This window comes from Bicyclus anynana, chromosome 26, assembly GCF_947172395.1.
Source record: "Bicyclus anynana chromosome 26, ilBicAnyn1.1, whole genome shotgun sequence".
In the NCBI taxonomy this organism is placed as follows: domain Eukaryota; kingdom Metazoa; phylum Arthropoda; class Insecta; order Lepidoptera; family Nymphalidae; genus Bicyclus; species Bicyclus anynana.
The window spans coordinates 7685353-7713288 of record NC_069108.1 but is presented as its reverse complement, the minus strand read 5'-3'; the positions used below and the strand labels follow the sequence as shown (position 1 = coordinate 7713288).

At 35.5% G+C, this 27936-nt stretch overlaps 4 protein-coding genes across 6 annotated transcripts in view; 3 read left to right on the top strand and 1 right to left on the bottom strand.

Annotated features, from left to right (window-relative positions):
* LOC112055983 (trichohyalin) overlaps window positions 1-27936 on the top strand; it is a 489894-nt gene that overhangs the window by 224016 nt on the left and 237942 nt on the right. The gene's annotated exons all lie outside the window — the stretch shown is intronic.
* Window positions 83-8937, top strand: LOC112055129 (zinc finger protein 615). Of its 2 annotated transcripts, XM_052889798.1 has the most exons (6): window positions 83-362; window positions 1710-1802; window positions 3391-3525; window positions 4128-4524; window positions 5227-6668; window positions 6936-8937. In XM_052889798.1, the coding sequence occupies exons 1-5, from the start codon at window positions 336-338 to the stop codon at window positions 6666-6668; spliced, it is 2094 nt and encodes a 697-aa protein (XP_052745758.1). In that variant the 5' UTR covers window positions 83-335; the 3' UTR covers window positions 6936-8937. The 2 variants fall into 2 exon arrangements, with proteins under 2 accessions (XP_052745758.1, XP_023950899.2); XM_024095131.2 differs by lacking the exon at window positions 6936-8937 and having other exon boundaries at window positions 5227-6850.
* LOC112055130 (zinc finger protein 54) lies at window positions 14340-21723 on the top strand. Of its 2 annotated transcripts, XM_052889773.1 has the most exons (8): window positions 14340-15856; window positions 16248-16422; window positions 16543-16635; window positions 16958-17101; window positions 17535-18047; window positions 18157-18827; window positions 18980-19041; window positions 19471-21723. In XM_052889773.1, exons 1-8 carry the CDS (start codon window positions 15777-15779, stop codon window positions 20343-20345), a joined length of 2613 nt encoding a protein of 870 aa, XP_052745733.1. In that variant the 5' UTR covers window positions 14340-15776; the 3' UTR covers window positions 20346-21723. The 2 variants fall into 2 exon arrangements, with proteins under 2 accessions (XP_052745733.1, XP_052745734.1); XM_052889774.1 differs by lacking the exons at window positions 14340-15856; window positions 16248-16422; window positions 16543-16635 and having other exon boundaries at window positions 16967-17101; window positions 17521-18047.
* The window catches only part of LOC112045821 (spectrin beta chain, non-erythrocytic 5), a 132761-nt gene continuing 127969 nt past the window's right edge, over window positions 23145-27936 (bottom strand). Inside the window, exon 84 of the mRNA XM_052889811.1 lies at window positions 23145-27281. Within this exon, the coding sequence (XP_052745771.1) occupies window positions 27170-27281 (112 nt within the window). The 3' untranslated portion in view covers window positions 23145-27169. The remainder of the gene's footprint in view (window positions 27282-27936) is intronic.

Below are 27936 nucleotides of genomic sequence, written 5' to 3'. Positions count from 1 at the left end.
TAATCTGTGCATTACTCTAGTCTATAGTGATCTGTGCATTACTCCAAACTGTCACTGTCATTATCACTTCATTTGACGTTTGTAAATTGTGATTTTTTGACGGACGCTTAATTCATTACTCTGTTTATTTTATTTTGTGTCTAATCAGCTTAATGTATTATGTATCCAAAAGTGTATGATCATCATTAAGTATTTAGGTATGTGAGTTGGAGTCATTAGTTTATTATAATATTTTCTCACGATGTAGTCTATAAAAGGCTACCTCTGCAGATATAGGTAGTTGTTCCAATTTCAATTTCAAAGTGTAAGTTGAGACCCTTGGTGAATTAATAAAAATGTGTGCTAGTTCGTCGTTAACGCAGGTAAATCAATTATTTAATACGTTCAATCTTTATTTAATTAACTAGTGTTTTTCATAATCAGCCGACTGCACTCGGACATACGCTCGTAGTTCCCGTTTCCATGAGATTACAAGGGTAAAATATAGCCTAGGATACTCACAAAGAACGTGGCTTTCTAGTAGTAAAAGAATTTTCAAAATCGGTTTAGTAAATCCAGAGATACCGGCAAAGATGTACCGCCAAGCGATTTAGCATTTCGGTACGATGTCGTGTAGAAACCGAAAGGGGTGTGGATTTTCATCCTCCTAACAAGTTAGCCCGCTTTCATCTTAGATTGCATCATCACTTACCAACAGGTGAGATTGTAGTCAAGGGCTAACTTGTAAAGAATAAAAAAAAAATAGATAACCCCAGCCAAAGATCAAATATAGTCTACATAGCATTGCTTTCCAAAGTGAACCCCCAAGGGTCCACGAGAGACTCAACAGAGGTCAATGTGACCAAAATATAGGGGTTCATGGTTTGTCATTGAAACTTTTATCTAGTTTGATACTAACTAAGGCATTTTCTGAATAAATTAAGTGAGAATTTATTGGGCCCTTGTGCTGAGAGTACCAAGATGTTGAAGAGTTCAGAAATCAATTCTCAGTTTTTTTTGAAAAACTTACTTTTTTTGTTAATTTGTTTGGAACTGAGTCGTAAAACAAATAGCATAGTTTGTTAGATGTGAAATAAGTTATTAATATTAAGTTGTTTTACAAAGTCTACTGTCTCATCATCATTATTACCAACTCATTTTCGGCTCACTGTTGAGCACGAGTCTCCACTCAGAATGAGAGGAGTTAGTCCAATAGTCCACCACGCTGGCCCAATGCAGATTGACTGACTTTACAGAATTAAGACATTTCTCGGGTATGCAGGTTTCCTTACTATGTTTGCCTTCACTGTCTCAGACCTATGATATTTAATTTATTTTTTTAGCTGTGTTAGCCCAGTAGAAATGATATGTGCCTTGGATTTGAAGGGTGAAGGTTCGAATCCGGTCTGGGGCATGCACCTCTAACTTTTCAGTTCTGTGCATTTTAAGAAATTAAATATTACACATCTCAAACGGTGAAGGAAAAACGTTGTGAGGAAACCTGCATACCAGAGAATTTTCATAATTCTCTGCGTGTGTGAAGTCTGCCCATCCGCATTGGGCCAAACCCCTCTCATTCTGAGAGGAGACTCGAGCCCAGCAGTGAGCTGAATATGGGTTGATAATGATGATGCAGTGGTTTAGCTGTGAAAAGGTAACAGGCCGGCAGACATACTTTCACATTTTATTTAGTATGTATGAATTTTAATATAAAAATCTTTCTCTTCCAGTTTTGCACAATATGCTTGGAGACTGAGAGCAAGCTATATGTGATCGGCGAACACAAGCTGGGACAAGCATATGGACACTTGACAGGATATGCTGTAGGTCAAAGATTACATACTGTTAGATACAGTAAAAGCTCATTAATTGTGTGGATACATTCTCTAACAGTGGAATTCATAGACGTTGTAGGGGATCATTCAGCTGCTGAGTGTCAAATTTAACCTTCTTTGAGAATTCAGATCCTTGTATTTTTTAAATTTTAATGATACGGAGTACAAGAGTGGAGACCTGAAATGGACCATCTCCTTTGACTAATAATAAAAAATTTTAAAAATCCAAACAAAAATATGACTTGGTCACCCTAGCAATATTTTCAAGACTATTCAAATAAAGTTTTAGAATTTCAGATAATTATCTGGTGCATGTACCATTTGCGTTTTATCCATTAATTACAGGACACCCTGTATGTGTGTGTATATAGATTATACACTTTTTGAACACACAAACTCAGCATTACAGACAATATTCATATTTTTATTAATATCCAAATCGAGTTGGATTCTTCTTCTTCTTTTTTCCTGGGCCTTCTCCGCACTTGGCCACTAGGGTTGGCCGTTGTGCTTGGTCCATTTGGTGCTGGTCCCCGCTGGAGTCACTCCAGCCAGCCGAGCTCGCTCCAGAAGCTTAGCAGGCCGCCCAGGTCACCTCTACACCTCTGCATCTGAGCATATCATGTATCAGGGTTTTCTCTTCCTCCATGCATGCTTTGCACAGAGGACTGTCGGTTATACCTAGAACCGAAAGATGTTTATTTAGTGAACAGTGCCCTGTCATTAGTTCCATTACTGTTTTAAGTTTGCTACGCTTAAGTTTAAGTAGTTTTGTTGTTAGACGTGGGTTGAGGCTTCGTAAAGCCTCTTTTGTGTGTTTGCATTCATTTGTGTTAGCCCATGAATTTGCATGTAACATAAGTGTCTCTTGAGTTGGATTTTACCAAATTTGGCTTGGAAGGGAGAACAACACGAGCAGAGGTGAGTGTTAGTTAACTGTCAAGGATGCCCTTAGCCCTACACCATCGGTCACGAGTATGTGAATCTGTTTGGAGATTTTTCCTCTGCCACACTATAAACGCGACACTCATGCATTGACTCTATGTGGAATGCTAAGATATTTCATCTCTCTTATTATGCTCAAATAACTCTTCGTTGTGACTGAATTTTTTTTTTTTTTTTTAATATTGGAACGAAGTTCCTATAACGCGCGTTGCGAAAGGGGGCTAGGCGAATAAAACTAAGACCAAAAAGTTGTAAAGACACTTTTTACCTTACTGCGTAAAAAGGAGGTTAATGTTTTTGCTTGCTTTGGTGAGCTCCAGGGTCCTCAAAAGGCCCCCCCGACCCCAAAAGGCTTCCCGACCCTTGGAACGAAGTTCCTTTTGATGAATATTCGAAGATTTGATGGGATGGGATGGTATGCTATAGCGATAACGATAACGATAGCGATGTTAGCTATAGCGTTTGCAATAGCGATGATAGCTATAGCGATTGCAATAGCGATTATAGCTATAGCAAACTTGGTTCCAACCGGGTGTCCCTTGACACCTTTCAAGTTTTTTTTATCCCTGTATTCCCATGGGAAAGGGTGAAACTATGGGTTGTCTGCTAGCTATGAATATTTTTGTTTCAGCTGTGCGAGGAAGAGTGTTCAAACACATGTCTATGCCCTGAATGTATCCACCGATTGCTGGTCTATGAAAGATTTAGACTGAAGAGTCTACGGGCCCGCACTGTTATACAAGATTTACTTAGAGACTACAAAGTGGTGAGTAGCATGGCTCTTTAAATGCCTATTACTATTAGGGGAGTCACATCAAAAATCCCCTCTAGTAACTTTAAAAATCTCCTTTTTAAAGTTACTAGAGGGGATTTTTGATGTTACTATAGGGGATTTTTGGACTTACTCGAGTGAATTTTTGGAGATACTTGAGTGGATTTTTAGAGTTAATAGAGGGATTTTTGGAGTATAGAGGGGATTTATGGAGTTGCTAGCGGGGATTTTTGGAGTTACTAGAGTGTATTTTTGGAGTTACTAGAGTGGATTTTTGGAGTTACTAGAGAGGATTTTTGGAGATACTAGAGGGAATTTTTGGAGTTACTAGAGGGGAAGTTTGGAGTTAATAGAGGAGGTTTCCTCAAGTTGTTTTTTCACAAAATTAAGAAAATTCTCAGGAATGCAGGTTACCTTAGAATTTTCTTATTTCTCTGCATGTGTGAAATCTGCCAATTCGCAATATGCCAATGTGGTGGATTATTAGCCTAACCCCTTTAATTCTGAGAGGGGACTAGTTCTCAACAGTAAGCCGAATATGGATTGATAATTATGATGATAATATGCAACCTAATATTTAGTATTATAATTAACAGGTAACCTTACAACATATAAAATCGATTGGCAGACACACATTCAAACTAAAGTCTGACATTGTGAAAAAGGTATTAGAGCCCAATCATTGTGACCTTTATATAGATAAATCCAATGAGGAGACAAAACTAGATACAGACTCTTTAAAAGAAGATACATTAATTCACGAAGATGTAGAGTCAGCAATTATAGATGTCGCTTCTATAACTGAATCAAATCATAAACAAGATAGATTAACTGTCAAACCTGAAATCATAGACCTCTGTGATGAAGATGGATATTTATCTGACAGTACATTAATTTTGGAAACGGCGCCTAATTTTGAAAGCGAAATGAATTTTCAAGAACAATTGTGGAATGAAACGGAGAAACATTCTGTGGGTTTTACTAAAACAATGGGTAAGTAACTTTGGTTTTTTATTTAGTGACTAGCGACCTGCCCCGGTTTCGCACGGGTGCTATAGAGATGATGACAGTTTTTTAAATTGTAAATAAATTAGGAGTATGCTAATAGTAAAGCAATTTTGTAAAAGTAATAAGGTATCTGCGATCATTACTTTCGGAGCTACAGGGATTTAAAGGGTCAGATTTGCGGCGCTGCCGCGGATCCCTGAAAAGCGCCGCATACAAAATGGAACGATTTGATGACGTCGTAGGTCATAATGATCGTTAGATTTGTATGGGCGTTCAAACAAAATTACTAATATATTTGTTGTTTGTGCGTTTACGTTTATAGTTCACATATTAAAAAATGTCACATTTAATGTAAGGAAGCTAAAACTGTATAAATAAAAAAGGGGTATAGAATAGTGAAGGAAAAACATCGCGAGGAAACCTGAATTATCTTAATTCTCTGCGTGTGTGAAGTCTGCCAATCCGCATTGGGCCAGCGTAGTGGACTATTGGCCTAACCTCTCTCATTTTAAGAGGAGACTCGTGCTTAACAGTGAGCCGACTATGGGTTGTTATTGATGAGAAACGAGCAATACGCGGGCGAAACCGCAGGACGTTGCTAGCGGGGCTAGTTTTTTTTATAAATATACAACGATAATTATAATTTAAATTAGCTAAAATTTTCACTCACTTTTTCCTTATTTATAGGTATTAAATCTGAGAAAAATCTGGAATTGTTAAGTGAAGAAGCAAATATTGATGATAGTTTAACAAATAATGAAAAACCAATTAATAAACAGAGAAATCTACAACAGAAACTGAAATTCGAGACAATGGAAAATTTCACAGAATGTAATGATTACATGAATTCAGAAATAATGTACGGATTTAATAATAATCATAATATTGAAATAAAAAATGAAAAACCACACAATTTTGAAAGCAAAATGCAAAGTAAACTTCAATTTGAGACACAAGAGAATTTCACTGACTTTGGAGAAACAGACGAAAAAAAATTATTTGTGAAACGAGAAATTGAAAGTGATTATAAACCTCACTCTTGTGAATTATGTGACTTTAAATGTAAATTGAAAATAAGTTTGACAGTGCATGCAAGAACGCACGGCGAAAACAGTTTTACATGTCAAATTTGCAATTACAAATGTAAATTGAGACACACTCTCAATATACATATGAAAAAACACAAAGATGCTGTAAAAACTGAAACACACTATATTTGTGATACATGCGAAACTAAATTTGATTTTAAAAGCAAACTTGTCACACATATGAGAACCCACACTGAAAAAAGGTATTTTAAATGTAAAATATGTGACTATAAATGTAAATTGAGACACACTTTGAATTTACACATGAAATTACATAAATTACCTTTTGTTTGTAATATTTGCGACGCCAAATTTACATTGAAAGGCAATCTTTCGAGACACTTAAAAACACACTTGTCTGCACTTTTTGCGTGTCACATTTGCAATTATAAGACATCGCGCAAGGATAGTTTAGAGAATCACGTAAAAGGTCACGTTAAAGAGTGCCATTTATGCAAATTACAGTTTAAACAGAGCCATCACTTATACAACCATATGTTAACTCATTCTGGTTACAAACCTTATGAATGTAAGCTATGCGAGCAAAAATTTACACAGAAAGTCAGTCTGTACAGGCACATGGCTATTCACAGACGTGTTAGACCGTTCGCGTGTAATCTGTGCCCGTACAGGTGTCTGTCCAATCACGATTTAGTGAAACACATGAGAACCCACACTGGGGAAAAACCATACGCGTGTAAATACTGCGATTTTAGGAGCAGTAGGAAGTACAATTTGCTCACCCACATGAGAAGTCACACTGGGGAAAAGCCGTATGTATGTAACGTTTGTCACTATTGCTGCACTAAAATTAGCGATTTGCGAAGACATATGAGATCTCACACTGGAGAGACGTTTGCGTGCGCAGTGTGCGACTACAAATGCACGCGCCGTTCTAACTTGCAAGCGCATATGCGTGCGCACAGCGGTCAGATGTACATATGCGATCATTGTGGATACAAGACGGTGCATAGAAGTTGTGTTAAAATTCACATCATGCGGCATATGACACTCATGGAAGGTAATAAAGAGTTAGTATGATATTGACTTTGACGACCCTGCTTTCTGCATCCACGGCCGTGGGTTCGATTCCCACAACTGGAAAATATTTGTGTGATGAACATGGGTGTTTTCCAGTGTCTGTGTGTATTTATACATTATATAAGTATTTATATGTAGTATATAAATGTATATGAATATTATAATATCAACTATCTTAGTATCCATAACACAAGCTACTCTGTATGCTTACTTTGGGGCTAGATAGTGATGTGTATTGTTTAAGTACATTTATATGTAATTGTATTAGAAGCTACCAGGCCCTCCTGCGGTTTCAGCCGCGCACTATGTTATTCGCTGATAATGTAACTTTATACTAATGAAAGATTTTTTTTTAATCGGGCCATTTATTGTTACCTACGAAATATTTGTTTCAAACAACCAAAAAAATAAATCAAATATGTATATATTTTTAACCCGCGCACTATGTTATATATACCTACAAAATATTTGTTTCAAACAACCAAAAAAATAAATCAAATATGTATATATTTTTAATCCGCGCACTATGTTATTCGCTGATAATGTAACTTTGTATTGATGAAAGGTTTTTTTAATCGGGCCATTTATTGTTACCTACCAAATGTTTGTTTCAAACAACCAAAAAATTAATCAAATATGTATATATTTTTAATCCGCGCACTATGTTATTCGCTGATAATGTAACTTTATATTGATGAAACATTTTTTTTTAATCGGAATGTTTATTGTTACTTACCAAATATTTGTTTCAAATAACCAAAAAATAAATCTAATATAGTATATGTATTTTTAAACAAGAGAGATTTTTCAAAATTGGTAAAATAATGACTTATCTATACTAATATTATAAAGCTGAAGAGTTTGTTTGTTTGTTTGTTTGATTGAACGCGCTAATCTCAGGAATTACTGGTCCGATTTGAAAATTTTCAGTGTTAGATAGCCCATTTATCGAGAAAGGCTATAGGCTATATATTATCCCCGTACACCTACAGGAACGAGAACCATGCGGGTGAAACCGCGCAGTGTCAGCTAGTTGGTTATAAGAGAGTAAGAAACATAAAAAATAAAATGAAATCATACGCTACTAGACTACTAGTCCTCCTATTTTGGAGTTAGTTAAAAATATAAGGCAATGACAATTATTATCGATAGTTCACTTAATTAACATATCAATGGGATGATGACAGTTTTTTAAATTGTATATAGATTAAGAGTATGCTAATAGTAAAGCAATTTTGTAAAAGTAACAGGGTATCTGCGATCATTACTTTCGGAGCTACAGGGAGTTAAAGGGTCAGATTTGCGGCGCTGCCGCGGATCCCTGAAAAACGCACCATACAAAATAGTAGGAATTATTGACGTCGTAGGTACATAATGATCGTTAGATTTGTATGTGCGTTTAAACAAAATCACTAATATCTATGTTATTTGTGCGTTTATGTTTATAGTTCATTTATTAAAAAATGTCACATTTAATGTAAGGAAACTAAAACTGTATGAATTTTCATCTAATTACGATAAAAGATTTTTAATAGATTTTGAAATTTTATAATCTCATTTATTTTTCAAATATCCAGACAATCTTTGCTTTTTATGTATAAATCAGTTAACATTGACCTTATTTACCCGAATGTATCATAAAAATCAATATATTCAAACCTAGTCATCATCCCCATTATATATGTCATTCTTTTGTTCGTTCAGACGGACAGACACGTGACAGGGTAGATATATTTTATCTTATGAGTTTAAAATTATTACTTCACTAGCGGACGCCCGCGACTTCGTCCTACCTACTCCTACCCTACCCTACCCCTACCCCTACCCTACCACGCGACGGCGATGGAAGCTTAAAAAACTTGGAGTAACTTCTCCCGTTTTTCCATACATTTCCCTTCACTGCTCTGATCCTATTAATTGTAGCGTGATGAAAAGTATACATAACCTGCCCAGGAGTATGAAGAATAATTGTACCAAGTTTCGTTAAAATCCGTCGAGTAGTTTTTGTTTCCATAACGAACATACAGACAGACAGACAAAAATTTTACTGATTGCATTTTTGGCATCAGTATCGATCACTAATCACCCTCTGATAGTTATTTTGGAAATATATTTTATGTACAGAATTGACCACTCTACAGATTTATTATAAGTATAGATTATGATATATTTTTTTTAAATACTCTTTTAAATTATATATATTAAAAATAAATATAAAAATTATATATTATGTAAATAAGATTTTTTATCGATATATTGTTATGATAAGTTTATTAAATAATAAACAATTTTAATATACATTGCGTTTCATTCCTTGTCATGTTAGTTCCAAGGCTGGCGTTCCGCAGGGTTCAGTTTTGGGGCCTGTGTTGTATACATTATTCACCGCAGATCTTCCAGAGGTAAAAGGGGTTACAACTGCTACATTTGCCGACGACACTGCGGTTCTAGCTACCGACAAAGACCCTGCAGTTGCTTCAAGGTCACTTCAAAAAGGTTTAGAAGCAATATCCAAATGGCTTCAATCAAATAAAATCAATGTCAGCACTTCAAAGTATGTGCAAGTTACTTTTACGCTGCGCAAAGAAAACTGCCCTCCTGTATTCCTAGATGGAATTGAGCTTCCACATAAAGAGAGTGTCAAATACCTGGGATTGCACCTTGATAGGCGTTTGACCTGGCACCACCATATCAAAACAAAGAGACAAGAGGTTAACATAAGATAGAACATACACTGGATAGCAGGTCGGAATAGCAAACTATCCATTGATAACAAACTCTTGCTATATAAGGTACTATTGAAGCCGGTCTGGATGTATGGCATCGAGCTATGGGAAATTTCCAGCAACTCTAACATATCCATCCTTCAAAGGACCCAAAACTTAATTCTGAGAAGGATCTGTGTTCCGTGGTTCATAAAGAATGACGAGATTCACGAGCAACTAAAAGTGAAAACTGTCAATGAAGAAATGCAAAACACGACTAAGGTGTCATCCAAATGTTCTGGCTTCAAAATTGATTCACAGAACATATCAGGGCAGGCTTAAAAGAAAGCACATTATTTAAACCTATTAACCTATAAAAACAATGAGGGGATATTCTCACTGGGGAATACACTCGATTGGCGAAGTTATCACAGAACACATCTGCTTATAGTCATGATACTGATCGCAGATAAACCCAGAAGAGAAAAAAAAATGTTAGTTCCAAGTCTTCAATATGTTTTTCTGGTCATCATCATCATTATTATCAGCTGATGGACGTCCACTGCTGGACACAAACCTCTTGCATGGACTTCAAACACAACGGTCTCGAGCTGCCAGCATCCAGCGGCTCCCTGCAACCCGCTTGATGTCTTCGGTCCACCTAGTGGAGTGGGGGGTCGATCAACACTGCGCTTTCCGGTGCGGGGTCGCCATTCTTGCCACCTAACCCCAACGTCCATAGGCTCTTCGAACTTTGTGCCGCCGATTGCCACTTAGCGACTCGCTGAGCTATGTCGGTGACTTTGGTTCTTCTGCGGATCTCCTCATTCCTGATTCGATCACGCAGAGAAACTCCAAGCATAGCTCGCTCCATCGCCCGCGGAGTGACTAAGCCTTCTAATAAGGCCAATAGTTAGCGACCAAGTCTCGGATCCGTAGGTCATCACTGGTAACACGCGCTGTTCGAAGACTTTCGTCTTCAGGCATGTTGGCATATGCATATCTCAAAAACTACTAATGTTGATGAATCACGCACAGTTCTTAAGTTGCAGTATACCAACTTGTAGTTTAATGAAAAATAATTGTATTCCAACTTGTAGTCTTTGAAAATGCTCGGAAAACATACCTGTGTAAGTTTATTAATAAAATAAAAGAAATATTGATGTGTCATTATTGTCAGCCTATGTGAGTCTCCATTTTGGTCTCCATACAGGGGCAGGCCTCCCTTCGTACATGAGATTCACACGGCCTTGCAACACATGCATTTACAGTCCCCGTATAATCCATTTACAGTCCCCGTATAATCCATTAACAGTCCCCGTATAATCCATTTACAGTCCCCGTATAATCCATCGATCATAGTATCTGGATATAGTCCATCTATCTACTTTAAGCTTAGACCATTAATAACTGGTCTAAGGCATAAACATTAAACAGATATGTCTGTGTTGACGTATTTTGTAGTTATTTTTCTTATCCCATAAGTAAAAGGCAAACAATCAGGGCCTTACTTAAGATGATTCTATTTACGAGTAAAATCTCCTTCGGTTTGTAGTAATTTAGTACTTGGCTAGTATTCGTAACAGACAGATATAAAAAAAAACAACAAAATTACTTTAGCCCCCAGAGGCTGAAATGGTGGTTTAGCCATGCTGTGGAACGCAAAAAGCAAGAGTAGTAGTAGTCAAAAGGTTACTTTTGACACAAAAAGGTTACTTTTTTTAATATTTCGGGTAACTTCTCATATGATCCAACTGACAACACTGTTTACGTAACACATAGTGCTACTGCTAGTGATTATTACTCTTTGGTTTCTTCTAATTAATCATAGTCTATACCAAAGAGTAAATTAATATAATGTCTATAATATAGACTATTATAGTGATCTTGTGATCTCAGAATACAGAAAACCACCAGAAGGAGTGATAGCGCAAAGAAGTGAAGCCATTTAAACTACACATTTTACGATTACTCATCACTCTGTGTTTGTCGTGTTGTTTGACGTGCTATACAGGTGACAAATTTAATTAAATTAAGCCGTCTTGTGCTATTCCTTCGTGTAAAATGCCGTTGGTAAAAAAAAGAAACTGAATAGGATCACATTTCACGTATAAGTAGCACAAATAAATATTCTTATGTTAAAATAATGAATAATTTTTACGTGAGTTTAGTTGTCATAGAAACCGATGACTTCATTTTGTAAGTGTTGCCAATGTAATTGTTTTGATTTTCCCTACTTTTATTTCAATTCAAGGATTTATTATTTATGTAAAATATTAATCAACTAAATAGGTAGGCATAGGTTCCGGCAATTAAATTGAAATAAAATTGTGGTAATCAGCGCAGATAAAGAAAGTGTAAAATAATCTTAAAGCTTTAAAATTTTACAAATAACAATGGCGTGCTATATTATAGTAAGTTCGTTCGTTCTTGTCTGTTTGTGTGTTTGTTTGCACATTTGTTTGTTTTCGTGTTCTTGTTTGGTCTTTTGTTTGTTTGTGTACCTACTTGTTTGCTTGTTTGTTTGAGCAAGAGGATTAAATAAAATATTTTTATCTTCAAAACACATTCTTAAAAGATATTAAACCAATTAACAGACGTCAATATGTACAAATAGCAGGTTACAGGTCAGAATACTACTCAACGCGATCCGGAGTCAGTCAAGGTAGCACGTTAGGTCCTACGTTATTTTTAATTATGATTAATGATTTGCCTTATGTTCTAAAAAGTGCCAAATGTTTGATGTTTGCTGACGATTTAAAATTGTTACTGGGTATCAAAAAATACGAAGACTGCATTTTGCTACAGGAGGATATTAATAACGTAGTTCGATGGTCACATATGAATTGTCTGGAATTTAATGTATCAAAATGTAAAGTCATAACGTTGACGTATAAAAATAACAGTGTTGTCTTTAACTATAAGATATCTGGTGATACTCTGGAGAGGGTATCGCAAATCAGAGATTTAGGTCTGACGGTCGACGCCAAGCTAACTTTTAACGATCATATTAACACAATATGCAAAGAGGCGCATAAGCTTTTAGGATTTGTATTGCGGCAGAGTAAGCGTTTCACTAATCCGTTAATACTTTATACATTGTACAATGCATATGTCCGCAGTAAGATGGAGTACAACTCACCTGTCTGGAGTCCGTTATGTGCTACTCATACACTTACCGTTGAGAAAGTCCAAAAAAAATTCGCGCGTGGTTTGTATAAAAAAATTTACGGTTATTACCCATATTTGTACCCTTCCTTGTTTGTGTCTGGTATGGTGGGGCTAGACACTCTGGAGTTAAGGCGAAAGAGAGCTATTCTCATCCATTACTTCCTGCTAATACACAATAAAGTGGATAACTCGGACGCACTGTCGCGATGTGCCTTGTCGGTTCGAGAACCAGGCAAGTTGCTTCGGTCGTGTCGTAAGCGACCTTTTTTCGCTACCAAGTCGTTCCGTACGCAATATGCTCGAAATGCTCCAACTAATCGGGTACTGTCGATGCTCAATTCGTTGATTGCTCAGCGCCAAGATCTAGATATTTTTGATATAAAACTTCATGTATTTATTGATATTGTAAACAGCTGTGAATTTTAATTTTAATTTTATAGAAATATGCAATTTATGTGTTTGTATTGTATAGTGTATTGTAATTTGTTTATCTGTTATATTGGTATATTGTAAGTCTGTACTTTGTATGCGTTTTGGCTTAGCTGTAAGCATACTAAGGATATATAATAAATAAATAAAAAAAAAAAATAAATAAATTAAATGGCCTTATTTATACTTGAATTTTAAGAGACATAAAAATTAGAGAAATAAGACGAGATAATAATAACTTTTTACACATTCACAACACTGCAGAGTCCGGTTAAAAACTTAAAATAAAAGATTAACCTACAATCTAAAATAATTTACCAAAAAATTTACAATAATAAAAAAATAATTAAAATGTCAAAATCAAGAAGGTTTACAATATTAATTAAAATGTCAAAATCAAGAAAGTTTACAATACTAATTAAAGTGTCAAAATCAAATAATTGAGTTTAAGAAAGGGATGTCATTAATTAATACATAAGCTAAAGTTAAAATTTAAAATAAATGTCACTTCAAGTTAAAAAAAAAAAATATATAAAAATAAACAATTGTATTATTGTTTATCTATAATTAATAAAAATAACAATAATAATAATATTTACAGAAATTATGTCAATTTCCTTTTAAAACTAAACAAGGTGTCCTGAAAGATAACAATATCATGGCGGGTCAGACTGTTGTAACCGTTAATAAACCGATTTATTGGAGAATTCCTGCCTAGGTTACTATGTGAGAAGTGAGGTATAAAAGTTATCGGTAGGGGTCGTCTTGGATTTCGTCGCTGTGTATTAAGGTTTACCTCATACAACAGGTCCGGAGAATCTATTGAGCTATTGACTATTTTGTATAAGGTAACAAGATCCGCTACACGCCTACGTTTATCAAGGGATTGCATTTTATAGTGGTGTAATCTTGTTTTGTAATCTGCTCTGTATTGAGAAGTGGGATCCTTGAAAGCGAGATACCTGGTGAAGGAACGCTGTATACGCTCAATTCTTTCCGTATGTGTTTTATAGTGCGGGTTCCATGCCGAGACTGCATACTCCAGAATACTTCGAATCAAAGCGTAATATAAGTGTAAAATTGAGTCAGTTGTTCTGAAATCTTTGGTATTACGTTTAATGAACCCCAACAATTTCCATGCTCTAGCGAGTATTTGGTCGATATGGTCTTTAAATGTAAGTTTGGTATCAATCATAATACCGAGATCCCTTATAACTGTGACCTCTTCAATCTGTTGATTTTGTATGAAATATTTAGTCTTCAGTGTATTCTTTTTCTTACGAGTGAATTTAATATGCGCGCATTTTGAAACGTTAAGGATCATTTTGTTACGATCACACCAGTCCTGGATAGAGTTGATGTCACTTTGCAACAGATAGCTGTCTTCAATAGTGTTTATTATGCGATAGATCTTAAGGTCGTCGGCGAAAATGGAACATTTACTGTAGCGTATATTATCAGTTATATCGTTTATGAACATAGTGAACAAAATAGGCCCTAAATGAGATCCTTGAGGTACTCCTGAAGTGGCAATGAAAGGATCAGAGATATGGCCCTTAATAGTCACCCTTTGTGTTCTATTCGTCAGATATGACCTAAACCACGAGAGCAATGGCTCGTGGATCCCGTAACCACATAGCTTTAGAATTAAAATACTGTGGTCTACCTTATCGAAAGCACTACTGAAATCAGTATATATGGAGTCAATTTGTAATTTTTTATCAACACATTTAGATACATATGATACATAGCCTACCAGATTTGATATCGTTGATCTGTTTCGACAGAATCCGTGTTGGTCAACTGAAATAATATTATTAGAGTAGTTGGTTAATAGGGGGCATATAAGTTTTTCAAAGATTTTCGAGAATGTGTTAAGCATAGAGATGGGTCGATAATTGCGAGTGTTATTTTTGGTACCTTTTTTAAATATCGGTAAAATATTTGCGGTTTTCCAGATGTCAGGAAATGTTGAGGTTTGTAGAGATTTGTTGTAAATAATTTTCAAAGGCCACGTGAGATATTTGTACGTCTTTTTTATAAAAATTGGAGGCATACCATCGGGTCCAGCACTCTTACTATGGTCCAACGATTTAAGCACATTGCTTATATCATGTTCTCGTATAAAAATATTTGATAGACTTTTTTGGGGATTGAAATACATATTTATAATAATAATATAATATAATTATATGGAATATATAAAATTATTATTGTAAATATGTATTTCTTTAGTTTGTTAGTTGATAAGTTTTATAATAACCGTCTTATTATATCTATTATTTATTTGTCCTTGTCTTAAATTTTTTAGAGTTCATTTTCTTGCTGACTCTTAGCAATCACTAGAAAACCGGTCCCACTGTTTTTATTATTTATCATACAAGTTAACATTTAATGTGATGAACTGTACACTTATTGTTTTCCTTTTAACATTATAATTTTTTACCACAAAATAGGGAAAAATTTAACAGCCTCATGTACTAGCAACATTACGCGGGTGAGAATTGCGACGAGTGCAGGCTGTTGTGTACAATTTTTGGAGTTTGGACACACTGCGCACTATAGAATGACATCTAAACGTGGCTTCTGGTGGTTTTCTGTATTCTGAGCTTGTGATTAATCACAATCACAAATAAAAAGCAGAGGGATACGGTATTTATTGTATAAAATTAATCTGATAATCAAGGAAATTGGAACATTTCTAAATGTTTATAAATATCAATATTAAGTACAAACTTCAAAATAAATTGTCGAAGTGACCTTACAGAAAAATTAAAACCCGTAAAACACAAACTACACCAAGATGCAGTGCTGCGTGCCTTTCTGCGTAAATACTTCAGACAATGCGTCAACATCTGCGGGAACAGGAATTACCTTTCATGAGTGAGTAGAGTTATTTCTGTCTATCCGATGACTTTCAGCCAAGCAGAGTAGCACACGCATACTTACAGTTCTGTAAACCAGTTTTAGCTGACTTTTGAGATGCAGCAACTGACCTACAGAATAACCAAGTACTTAGCTATAAGTATGACATTGTGCACTCACTGTGCTTTGACAATGAATGATTAAACTTTCTTAGTTACTTTCATATCAGTAAGTAGTTATGAGCACTTGTAAAACTAATAGTATCAAATTAATAATTCCAGAATCCTGTGTTTATAATTTCATTATCTATGCTGGATGTTGTGCGTGTGTCCATATGTTAATTATCTGATCCTTGTATGTAACTGTATCAGGACATGCTATAGCTGTTATTTTGGTTGTGTATATCCAGGTTACCCAGTGAAGAATATCTCCATGCTGCTTGGCTCAGAGCCCTCGGCACACAAGACCATCACCTGCCCGACCCTGCTGTGGTCTGCTCACAGCATTTTGTAGATGAAGACTTTTATGAAACAAAGAGTTGTGTAAGGCAGATTCGCTCCAATGCTATACCTACAACAGTGCAGGTCAGTTGATCATAATGTTTTTATTTGTGATTGTTAACATAGGAAGGGCTAAGACATACCTATAGCAGCATTACTCACATACAATCAGTAATGTAGAAGTAACTATTGGTATACTTACAGATGTGCATGATATGCCTGGACACTGACAGCAAGCTGTCTCTAATGAGTGAACACAAGTTGGAGGAGATATATGAACAGCTAACTGGACTGTCGGTGAGTTGACAATTTCATTGTTTCTACTAAGTGATAAAACTTTAGAGGGAATTGAGATATCATCTAAATACCTTAATTAGTATTTAGATGTCTTTGAACCTTTTTAAAAAATAACAACAGATTTTGACAAATGAAGTGTAATTAGTTGAATTAATTTTACCAAGACAGAGTGTGAGTCAAAGTTCAGTTCAGATGGAGAGAAACAAGTGATGCACTGTTGTGTAATGTAGTGTGCACTCACAGAAAATAACACAAAATGAATCCCCAAGTTCTATCTACTTCTCTTACCAAACCTGTATTGTCTTTTAATATTTCTGTGCAGTTGTTTCAGTTGTGTCGTGGAGGAAACCTGAAGCAAACACTCTGTGTGCTGTGTGCTCAGAGATTGATTAACTTCAGTAGATTTAGAGACTTGTGCTTGAGAGCCCATTCACTGATGACAGACTTACTTGCACAAGATGAATCAGTGAGTATTTAGTAATTACAATTTACTAGTTTGATCCACTCTTAAACCTGACATTGGAGAACATGTTGTTACCTTTAAGTGTATTTGGCAGATCCTGGGGTCCTGGGTTTGAGTCCTTGGTCATGCTATAAAATATTGAGCTTCTCAGTCATGAAGTTGGTGGTGTTACACCCGTTGCATCTGTGACCATGTTAAGTCAGTTATCATTATCATCTAATAGTGATTGTACTACAGAGTAGGCCTGAGCCCACCAATCTGCATTGGAGCAGTGTGGGGAATCTAAGGTACAAATGCCCAGTCATCTAAGGAAGGATGTATCTATCGCTCTGTAGTCTGATAGGCTAATGATGATGATGATGATGATGATGACATTATGTTGTTACCTTCCTTTAGTAAAGTATCTGAAGGAAAGCAAACAGTTCAATTGTTTCAGATTACTATTCAACATAAGGAACTGATGAACTGCGCAACAAAACATCTGCAGTGTAACTTAACACAGACGACGTTAGGAGCAGACTACTGTGACTTGTACATAGATCACACTGATGAAGAGGAACAGACAGCAGCAGAGGAATCTGTAGTGAAAGATGTTGCATCAGTTGTGGTGAAGAATGAATACAGTTCTGACTCCATGTCAAATGCTGATAACTCTACATTGGTACACAAAGATGACAATGACAGAAACCGTTCCAACAATGACTGTGTCTTGAACGATGAATACTCTGACATGAGCATCGAGCTGGAATCTAGACTACTGGACGAAGCTATAGGTGAAGCTCTTCATAACAAAGCAACAGCTTGCTGGGCTGCAGTCACAGAACATACTGAAACAGAGAGTTCCATAAAGAGTGAAAGTGTTGTCTTTGAATGTTCATTTTGTGATAAGGAGTTTCTGCAAGAAATTACATACTTGGAACATTTAAGCAAACATTCATCATTCATTCAGGTGAGATGTTTACTTCTTGATGGAGGTGGTGTATGGCCTCTGCATATCTATCATACAATACCCTTTGCGGACGGACAGTCGTGTTATGAATGAGTTTTGTATTTGGCAGGTAGTTGGCGGCGACGCTGCATGTGATGCATCACAAGTGTGCGAGCCTCGTGCAGCTGTGAGCCGCAGCGGTGACTCACTCGTGCTGCAGAACAAGTCAGTATACAACGACGCTGCATGTGATGCATCACAAGTGTGCGAGCCTCGTGCAGCTGTGAGCCGCAGCGGTGACTCACTCGTGCTGCAGAACAAGTCAGTATACAACGACGCTGCATGTGATGCATCACAAGTGTGCGAGCCTCGTGCAGCTGTGAGCCGCAGCGGTGACTCACTCGTGCTGCAGAACAAGTCAGTATACAACGACGCTGCATGTGATGCATCACAAGTGTGCGAGCCTCGTGCAGCTGTGAGCCGCAGCGGTGACTCACTCGTGCTGCAGAACAAGTCAGTATACAACGACGCTGCATGTGATGCATCACAAGTGTGCGAGCCTCGTGCAGCTGTGAGCCGCAGCGGTGACTCACTCGTGCTGCAGAACAAGTCGGTATACAACGACGCTGCATGTGATGCATCACAAGTGTGCGAGCCTCGTGCAGCTGTGAGCCGCAGCGGTGACTCACTCGTGCTGCAGAACAAGTCAGTATACAACGACGCTGCATGTGATGCATCACAAGTGTGCGAGCCTCGTGCAGCTGTGAGCCGCAGCGGTGACTCACTCGTGCTGCAGAACAAGTCAGTATACAACGACGCTGCATGTAAAATAAATAAATAATTTAAAAAAAAATAATGCAGAATAACAAAGATATTTGTAAATTTTTTCACGTCATGTTTATGTAGTATGGTGCTCAGCAAGCAAACTCACATTCTGCTGCTATGTTTCACAGGACAGGAAGTCGGAGGCTGAATGATGTCCCTCCCCCGGCTGCAGACTGCGCTCAGGCTTTAGGTGAGGGGCTAGTGGACTTGTTTGTTACTTTTCTGTTTGCTATGGTGTTGGTATTGTCACATTTTCCTATTGCTGAGTTCGTCAGGTTTGTGATGTAGGTATAACATCGTAGATAGATGGAACTCGAGTGTTCTAATAGTCGCCTTGTGTGCCGCCGATATAGACAGGGAGCGATGGACTGCATCTGTTGTGCATCTGTCGAGTGTTATTGTATAGACAGATGTGTGGGGCATCTGCGTCGGCCACGGAGGTCGACATCTTGAGGTACACAGTAATGCACTGGGAGTTGCCGTGTAACTGTTTAATGTTTGCTCAATTATTCAGTATTGGTAAATATTGCGGGAGCGACGTTCAGGCGCACAGATAGTAGAAGTAGAGCTGTCGCAAAGGTTTGTCGGAGTAAATTATAAGAAGACTGTTTTGTTTCAGTCGCTCCACTGTCCGCGAGACTTGCGGCAAACAACGACCACAAAGTGCAGGCAACTGAAGAAGCAGCTGCGACCCGGAAAACTGAACAAATCCTTGAGACTGACATTGGTGAACTGAACAACCAATCATCTCAGAGCGGCACCAAAATATATACAGACATAAATAGATTCACTAACTGTGTAGTACAGTTATATGATATTTTCAAGAAACCCAAGAAAACTGTACTAGATGAGAATCCACGCGTGAAAACCCACACTCGTGCAAAGCCTTATTCTTGTGAGATATGCAATTATAAATGCACACACAAAAGTTCTTTAAGGCAGCATATGAAAACTCACACTGGCGAAAAACCTTTTTGTTGTAAGGTATGTAATTATAAAAGTGCACACAAATGTCATTTAAAAAGACATAAAAGAATTCACACTGGCGTAAAGCCTTTTTCTTGTGAGATTTGCAATTATAAATGTACACAAAAACATCATTTATTAGATCACATGAAAACCCACACTGGCGAAAAGCCTTTTTCTTGTGAGATTTGCAATTATAAATGTACACAAAAACATCATTTATTAGATCACATGAAAACCCACACTGGCGAAAAGCCTTTTTCTTGTGAGATATGTAATTATAGATGTGCACACAAAGGTGATTTAAAAAGACATAAAAGAATCCACACTGGCGAAAAGCCTTTTTGTTGTGAGATATGTCATTATAAATGTTCACACAAAGGTGCTTTAAACAGACATAAAAGAACCCACACTGGCGATAAGCCCTTTTCTTGTGAGACATGCAATTACAAATCTGCAGAAAGATGTAATTTATTGCAACATAAAATGAGAATCCACACTGACACTGAGCTTCAAGATTTATTGTGATATAATAGAAAATGACGCACGATCATGATGCAGATGTGTGCGTTAAACACAAAAGACTTAATCAATTTTTTTCTGATCCATTGTATCCGAAAGTGACCCAAGTGTTGATAGACTCTAAAGTGCAAACAGAAGTCACAGTTGTAAACTATTGACAACTGTACGAAGTGCAACTCGTACGCGGCTCCCTTCACCCCCTCGGGTAAATGAGCGGGGCTCGTATTGTGTGAGTCGCTCTCACTGCAGTGATCGCGAGCGTTGCCCAGTGGCCGGTTGTAAAGATGAGTTCACAACAAACCACGCTTAGCGGATATCTCATAAGCGGCAGCGGAGCTTCTACGAGTACTTATCAAACTGTGACGAAGGGGATACACAAAAAGTCGTGCGACCTAAAAAACGAAAGGATCGGTCAGCTGAAAACGATTTTCATATGTAGTTTCACATTCATATTACCAATTTTTGTCAACAATTTGTTGAACTCAAAATGAACGTTAACTTAATTTTGAGTAACACGGCAAGATGTTACGGAACTAACAAATATACTACTATCCTTGGTATTTGTCCTCTTCTGTTTGTTAATCTGTTTATTTATCCTCTTCTGTTTGTTAATAATGTTCTGTTTGTTCCTAAATATTGTATTATGCAATAATAACCAGTGCACAGTAAAACCAACTGTGGTTTGTGTTGCACTATGGTTAGGCTTAATTTCAATGTGTTGTTTGTTGAATAATAAATAAATCAAAATAAATAAATAAATAATTAAACTCAAAATATACTGCACAACAACAAGAACTTTACAATGTCCTAAACCGTTGAGAACTATACATCTTGGAAAATATTTATAGGAGTAGACCTCTCAAAGTGTGTTTGTTGTTGATGTGGTTTTAGTATAGACAGAGATTAGAGACAGAACGTCATCGATTGCAAATATTAGGGTTGCACAAGTTACTGGAAAAAAAACGGCTCTGTTAGCTTACCATGGACACGTTTCATCTATATTGCGCTATGGATTAATTTTATGGGGTAACTCAATAGATGCGAAAAAAGCCTTTATTAAACAAAAGGCTTGTATAAGGTCAGTGTTTCAAGCCAATCCTTTAGATAGCTGTAAACCTCTGTTCAAAAACAATAAAATCTTACCGCTGCCATGCCTTTATATATTTGAAACGTTGCTGTTCGTAAAAAAGAATCCAACTCTGTTCCCTACCAAAAAACTAATGTGCCCAAACTGGCGGGGCAGGCAACCAAATAAAATCTGTGTGCCACCGAGACGGCTGGTTCTTCTCTCAAATAATTGCTTCTGTATGGCTGTTTCTTTGTACAATAAGCTTCCAGAATCATATAAAACTATGCCCCTAATAAAGTTTAAGCGAATAATCTTCTCCATTTTAAATAATAAGAATTATTATAGTGTTGACGAGTACATGAATGACATGAAATTTTGTAATGTATAAATATTGACGTTTTATAATTGTAGGTATAATAAATTATTGTAAAATTCTGTAAATATTTGCACGCTGATATATCAGTAAATTGTGATGGATTTTTTTATCTATAGTGTAAGAACCATTGTAACCCACAGTTTCAGCAAATAAATTATTATTATTATTATTATTATAGACAATCTGTAATTGATGATGTTCTGTGGTACCAGAGAGTAACAGTTGTGTACTGAAGATTGTACGCCTTTGAGATATGTGAATCTAATTTATATATATTAAATGCATAAGTGTGTTATCTGTGATTTACTGGATTCTCTCGCTAGTGACACGCAGTCTATCGTCTACAAGGGCAGTAGCTAAGCACCTCTTTAGGCTGCCAGTCCATCGAAGCGGAGCGCGGCAGCGGAGCTGAGAAATGGAGAAATATTAACCAATTGCACAAAATCTCCGCTCGTCTTAAGTGGACAAGAACTTGCTAGCTTGTTTAAAAATTCATATAAAACCGGTAAGCGGAGCGAGGTTAAATAAATTAAAAATAATATTTATTTATTTATCATCGTCTGCAACTCCGCTACGCTCCCTCGCTCCGCTTTGGTGGACTTTAGCGCTCTCTTTTATCACATCGCAGCAATACAGAAAGCGATGTTTATGCTATCTCGTATGTTGTAAAATGTATATAGAGAATAATCTTGTAGATTGCAGAACCGGTGGTGTGCACTCCACAGAAGCAAACGTGCACTGCTTACCCGGCAGACTTCTTACAAACCTGTATTGGGGAGGAATTTTTTCCCGTTTGTATTTACTTACTCCAGTTAAAGACCTTGTGCACACCACTGAACAAAATTAAACAAGTATGTAAACTTTCAAATTGTTTTATTTACAGGGTCAAAATAAAAGTTATTATTAAGTTATTTTAAAGGTTTTAGAAGCTGGTATAGACTAAGTAGAATTGTATTTTTAACCGACTTCAAAAAGGAGGAGGTTCTCAATTCGGTCGGTATTTTTTTGTATGTAGCGAACGAATGAATAAAATTAATTTAATTAATTAATAAAATTCTACATAAACTTTTCTTTCTTTCTTTAATAACGTATGTAACTGAACATAGTTCGAAGAGCCGATGGACGTTGGGGTCCCAAAGTGCTGGAATGGCGACCCCGCACTAGTAAGCGCAGTGTTGGCCGACCCCCCACCAGGTTGACTGACGTCATCAAGCGAATCGCAGGTATTCGCTGGATGCAGGCGGCTCAGTATCGTGATGTTTGGAAGTCCCTACAAAAGGCCTATGTCCTGCAGTGGACGTCCATCGGCTGACATGATGATGATGATGAAGATAGGAAATTTAATTAAAACAATTGGAACTATTATGCAAAATATATATTTCATAATTTTAGTTATAATAAACATGACTTACGTAAACTAATTATACAAAAAAATATATATTTTTGTATACAGTACCTACAACAAATCCAGTATCTTACATTTATGTATACAGAGCGAAAAAAAAAAAAATAGACGAAAAACACACTTTACGTTTAACTTATTTTAGAAAATTCACAGACTAAATGAAAAATAGACGCAGAGTTATTTATATTGCAATTTAAATTCAATTTAATTTTTTTTTAAATTATAAGAAATTACCACGCAATTTTTTAATACTTTTCAATGATTTTTACTATAACAAAATATCACATTTATTAAGATTTTCGTTTTTTAAGTTATACCCAATATACACTATAAAGTAAACACAATATTATTAAGAATTTTAAATCAAGAATACAGTTTTTACTGACAAGACAAGAGCTCTGCATTGGAAGGTTCTTTTTCTTAGGTACATTATCATGCTCTATGCATTTCGTGCTGTAAATATAAATTGGCACATAGCTGTTCAAAGTAATGCATATGCAATATACATGTAAGTTTTTTATTCGCGTCTGTATTTAGACAAGCCGTCCTGATCAGGGCTGTGTGATTTGTACCCATAATGATTACTGCATCAAGTACAGTCATGCATACTTAGTAAAATAGTTATTTTTTTGCCATCTCCTTTTTAAATATGACCAATATTCACATTCCCCTCCAACTATTCAACAAACACTGTACTAGGAGTGGGTACGACAATAGACCAACGGGGCGGGGATCGAACCACCACCCCTCGGTGATGAGTCCGACCGCTTTTACTAAGTATGCATAACTGCATCAAGTACAGTTATGCATACTTAGTAAAATAGTTTACTTTTTGTTTGTTTGTTTTTATAAAAAAAAAAGAATATTTGCCATTTCTTTTTTTAAATATGACCAACATTCACATTCCCCTCCAACTAGTCAACAAACACTGTACTAGGAGTGGGTACGACAATAGACCAACGGGGCGGGGATCGAACCACCACCCCTCGGTGATGAGTCCGACCGGTCTTACCGTTGAGCCATTGAGGCTCTGTTGTTTTGTTGTAGTTGTTCCGTCTATTCCATCATTTAGTCTGCGACAAAACTATCCAACTTTGACACCTCAACAAATAACTTGCAATAAACTACGGAAAATTCAACGATTGTATAATATTTTAATTATGGGTGGTTCATTAAGTTGTACTTAGTTATAAACAGCGGATTACTAAACTCGACTTGCAATCAACATAAATATCAAATTGCGTTATCAACTGAGTCGTGAAGTCATAATTTGTTACATTAGAAGTATGGTGGGCCTATGCTCCATATTCCCTAAAAAAAGAGGCCTGGTTGTGTAAGCTATTCAAATCGGCTATATAATCTGTATTATGGAGCGACGACTCAGTTGGTAACGCGTTTATTTGAAGAATTGCACAAGTTATACTCAGGTATTTTATATTTAAAAAAAAGAGGCCTGGTTGTGTAAGCTATTCAAATTGGCTATATAATCTGTATTATGGAGCGACGACTCAGTTGGTAACGCGTTTATTTGAAGAACAAGTTATTCTCGGGTATTTTAAATAACTTGAAGCCAAACTGATTTATTAAGATAATATTTTAAATTATGACTAGCCGACGCTTGCGACTTCGTCCGCGTGAAACTCGATGTAAACTTTCAACTACCCCTATCCTACCGCTACCCCTACCCTACTCCTACCTACCCTTACCCTACTTTTCTGGTTAGTTTTTTACACCTTGTGTCCGAAAGACCTAAAAATCTTACGGAACCCTATTTTTTTTTCAAAATAAAATTTAGCCTATGTTACTTGTGGATAACGTAGCTTTCGAATAGTGAAAGAATTTTTAAAATCGGTCCAGTAGTTTTTGAGCCTATTCATTACAAACAAACAAACAAACATAAAAACAAAGTTTTTCTCTTTATAATATTAGTATAGATAAATATTTTATTTTTGTATAATTTATTTTGACTTCTAACTACGTAAATAAAAGATAAATCAAATTGCAAAAAATAATAAACTTTCAACATAATATTAATTTTCAAGGTTATTTTAATAACAATTAAATTAAATAAAAATTAATTGATTGCTCACAAGCTTAGTGATACAACTGTTGGTGTCAAAATTGGAATTCACGTTTTTTTTTAATAAAACCTTTTTTTTTTTTAAATAATAATCCAAGTTATTAAGATTAAAAATCTCAACTTAACAATAATAAAAAATAAAATGATGCATTATTATATATTGTCTTAAAACTAATTTAGTTTTTTATTTATTTAAGTTTTATTGTCAATTTAATACTTTACTTGATTTTTGTAAACAAATGCATTTAAGGAATGTTTTGTAGTTTTAGCAGGAATGTATTCAAAAGCCTGAATCACATTTAATAGCAGTTTATAATTATAACCAATAAATTATGCAAAAGTAAGTTTGTTTCTTTGTTTAGAATGAAAAGCAATATTATCAGCAAATAACCTGGGCTATTTTTTATCCCCGTATTACCCACGGGAATATTTATGCGATGCATTTATTAGTATGATATGAAATGTGATTCAGACCTTACAGAAATTATTTTTTTAAAAAGATTAATAGTATTACGCAAGAACTTTTTTTGTGACTGATTTGTTTGCCAATGCTCACTTTATTAACAATTATTTAAAAAAAATAAATAACTCAAAGACACAGATTAAAAGGACATTGAAAACTGTAAGTTTAAACTTAAATACAGATTATAAATGTTAAATGTAAAATCATTATTATTTAATACAACTTTTGGCTGTACGGAGTAATACCTTTGCCTTTAACAAGAAAGCTGAAAAAAATATTACAACTAAATAGGCTGTTTATTCACTAATTTATGGTAGAACTCGTGAACTATAAGAGAAAAAGCCATACATACAGCCGAACATAGAGCCTAGATACTCCTTTTAGTAAGTTTGTAAAAAACAAAAACAATTTGTACATTAAATTAACTATTTTTCATTATTTAATTAATGTTTAATGGTTGAATGTATTAATTAAATTTTTTAGTTAAATATTTTTAGGCCTAATAAATTACCTATATGCTTGTACTGAAGAAACATAGAAAAAAACAAGTGTTTTCTTTTGTAACTTTTTGGGTTCTAGCCTTTTTGATTCTACTAATATTTCTCGTCCATAGTGGTTTATGGAAATTCCTTTTAATCTGTGCTTAGAATATAAAAATAAATCAAACGATTCAAAGGGCACTTTGATTAGACAATAAAAAAGGCCAATTTTGACCTAAAATTTAAAGTATGATAAAGGAATAATAGAAACTTATCGGATATCTACATTTTATTTTCTTTATAAATACAAAAAAGGCACAAAATGTGTTAATGAAAATTAACATTCTTATATCGATTCATAAGTGCAAGTTATAATGTTGCCATATTAAAAATACGTAACACATTTTTTAAAATATAAGTATTAATATAAGAAGGCACGATTAGACAAGATTTTGACTTTTTTTTAACAAACATTTACGTTGCCATACATCTTAACAATCATAAATAGTTTTTCGTAATATTGCCATTAAACAATTACTTAACATATTTTAAAGGCACTGATGGACAAGAATTTGATTTTAACTACATTAGAAAAAAAGAACAATCAAAGTTCATCAAAGTAAATTCTTAAGCAATTGAAAAGTTGCCAATTAAAAAAATACTTAATGAATAACAAAATGATATTTTTTGTTAGACTATCAAAAAATGGCGAATTAAAAAAAAATTAAAAAAAATTTAATGGCAATTTAAAAAAAATGTTAAAATTACATCCAAAAAAAATATGTTCAAACAAAAATGACAGAAGTTGAAAACGCTGGATTTTAGTTAGCATATGCGGTAGATTTCTCCTTAGTTTCTTTTCAACATGATTTACACGTTTATTAACAATTATGTTATGGAGTTTGTACCCACCACACCGCTCCGTCAGTTTCAACTTCCGTGCCGCGACGTTTTCGTGTTACATGTGGCTTTGCGGTCGTTTCTTTCTGCTGAACAGTCCGCCGAATACGCTCTTCTTGTCTTTCTTCTCTTTCGTGCCTCCCACAGACAACTCCGACTCTCCAGATGATCTGTGAATAGACAACATAGATGAGATAGGTAATTTGGCAGCGTTGCTTGCTTCCCTTCACACTTTTTCGATTTATTTTCCCAATTTGTTTTCTCATTCCATCAATCGAACAAAATTCTCCAAATTGGGAAAATAATCCAACTCCCAAAAATACCTATTTGGAGATAAGTAACATTAAAGATAGGTTGCAGAATAAAAATCGATGACTAGGTTTGAATATATTGATTTTTATGATACGTTCGGGTAAATAAGGTCAATGTGAACTAATTTATACATAAAACGCAAAGATTGTCTGGATATTTGCAAAATAAATAAGATTATAAAATTTCAAAATCTATTAAAAATCTTTTATCGTAAATAAATGAAAATTCATACAGTTTTAGCTTCCTTACATTAAATGTGACATTTTTTAATAAATGAACTATAAATTTTGTAAGTAATTTTGTTTGAACGCACATACAAATCTAACGATCATTACGTACCTATAGGGCGTTTTTCAGGGATCCGCAAATCTGACCCTTTAATGAAAGTAATGATCGCAGATACCCTGTTACTTTTACAAAATTGCTTTACTATTAGCATACTCCTAATTTATATACAATTTAAAAAACTGTCATCATTCCTATTGGGAAATCTAAAATCGAGTTGAAATTACC

What these genes read in the sequence shown, in the direction of transcription:
- LOC112055130 (XM_052889773.1), top strand. Translation starts at nt 15,777, where the DNA reads ATGCAGTGCTGCGTGCCTTTCTGCGTAAATACTTCAGACAATGCGTCA. An exon ending in AACATTCATCATTCATTCAG is followed by an intron (nt 18,048 to 18,156) that starts GTGAGATGTTTA and finishes TGTATTTGGCAG; the next exon opens with GTAGTTGGCGGCGACGCTGC. An exon ending in TCACTCGTGCTGCAGAACAA is followed by an intron (nt 18,828 to 18,979) that starts GTCAGTATACAA and finishes TATGTTTCACAG; the next exon opens with GACAGGAAGTCGGAGGCTGA.
- LOC112055129 (XM_052889798.1), top strand. Translation starts at nt 336, where the DNA reads ATGTGTGCTAGTTCGTCGTTAACGCAG. An exon ending in GACACTTGACAGGATATGCT is followed by an intron (nt 1,803 to 3,390) that starts GTAGGTCAAAGA and finishes TTTTTGTTTCAG; the next exon opens with CTGTGCGAGGAAGAGTGTTC. An exon ending in GGGTTTTACTAAAACAATGG is followed by an intron (nt 4,525 to 5,226) that starts GTAAGTAACTTT and finishes CCTTATTTATAG; the next exon opens with GTATTAAATCTGAGAAAAAT.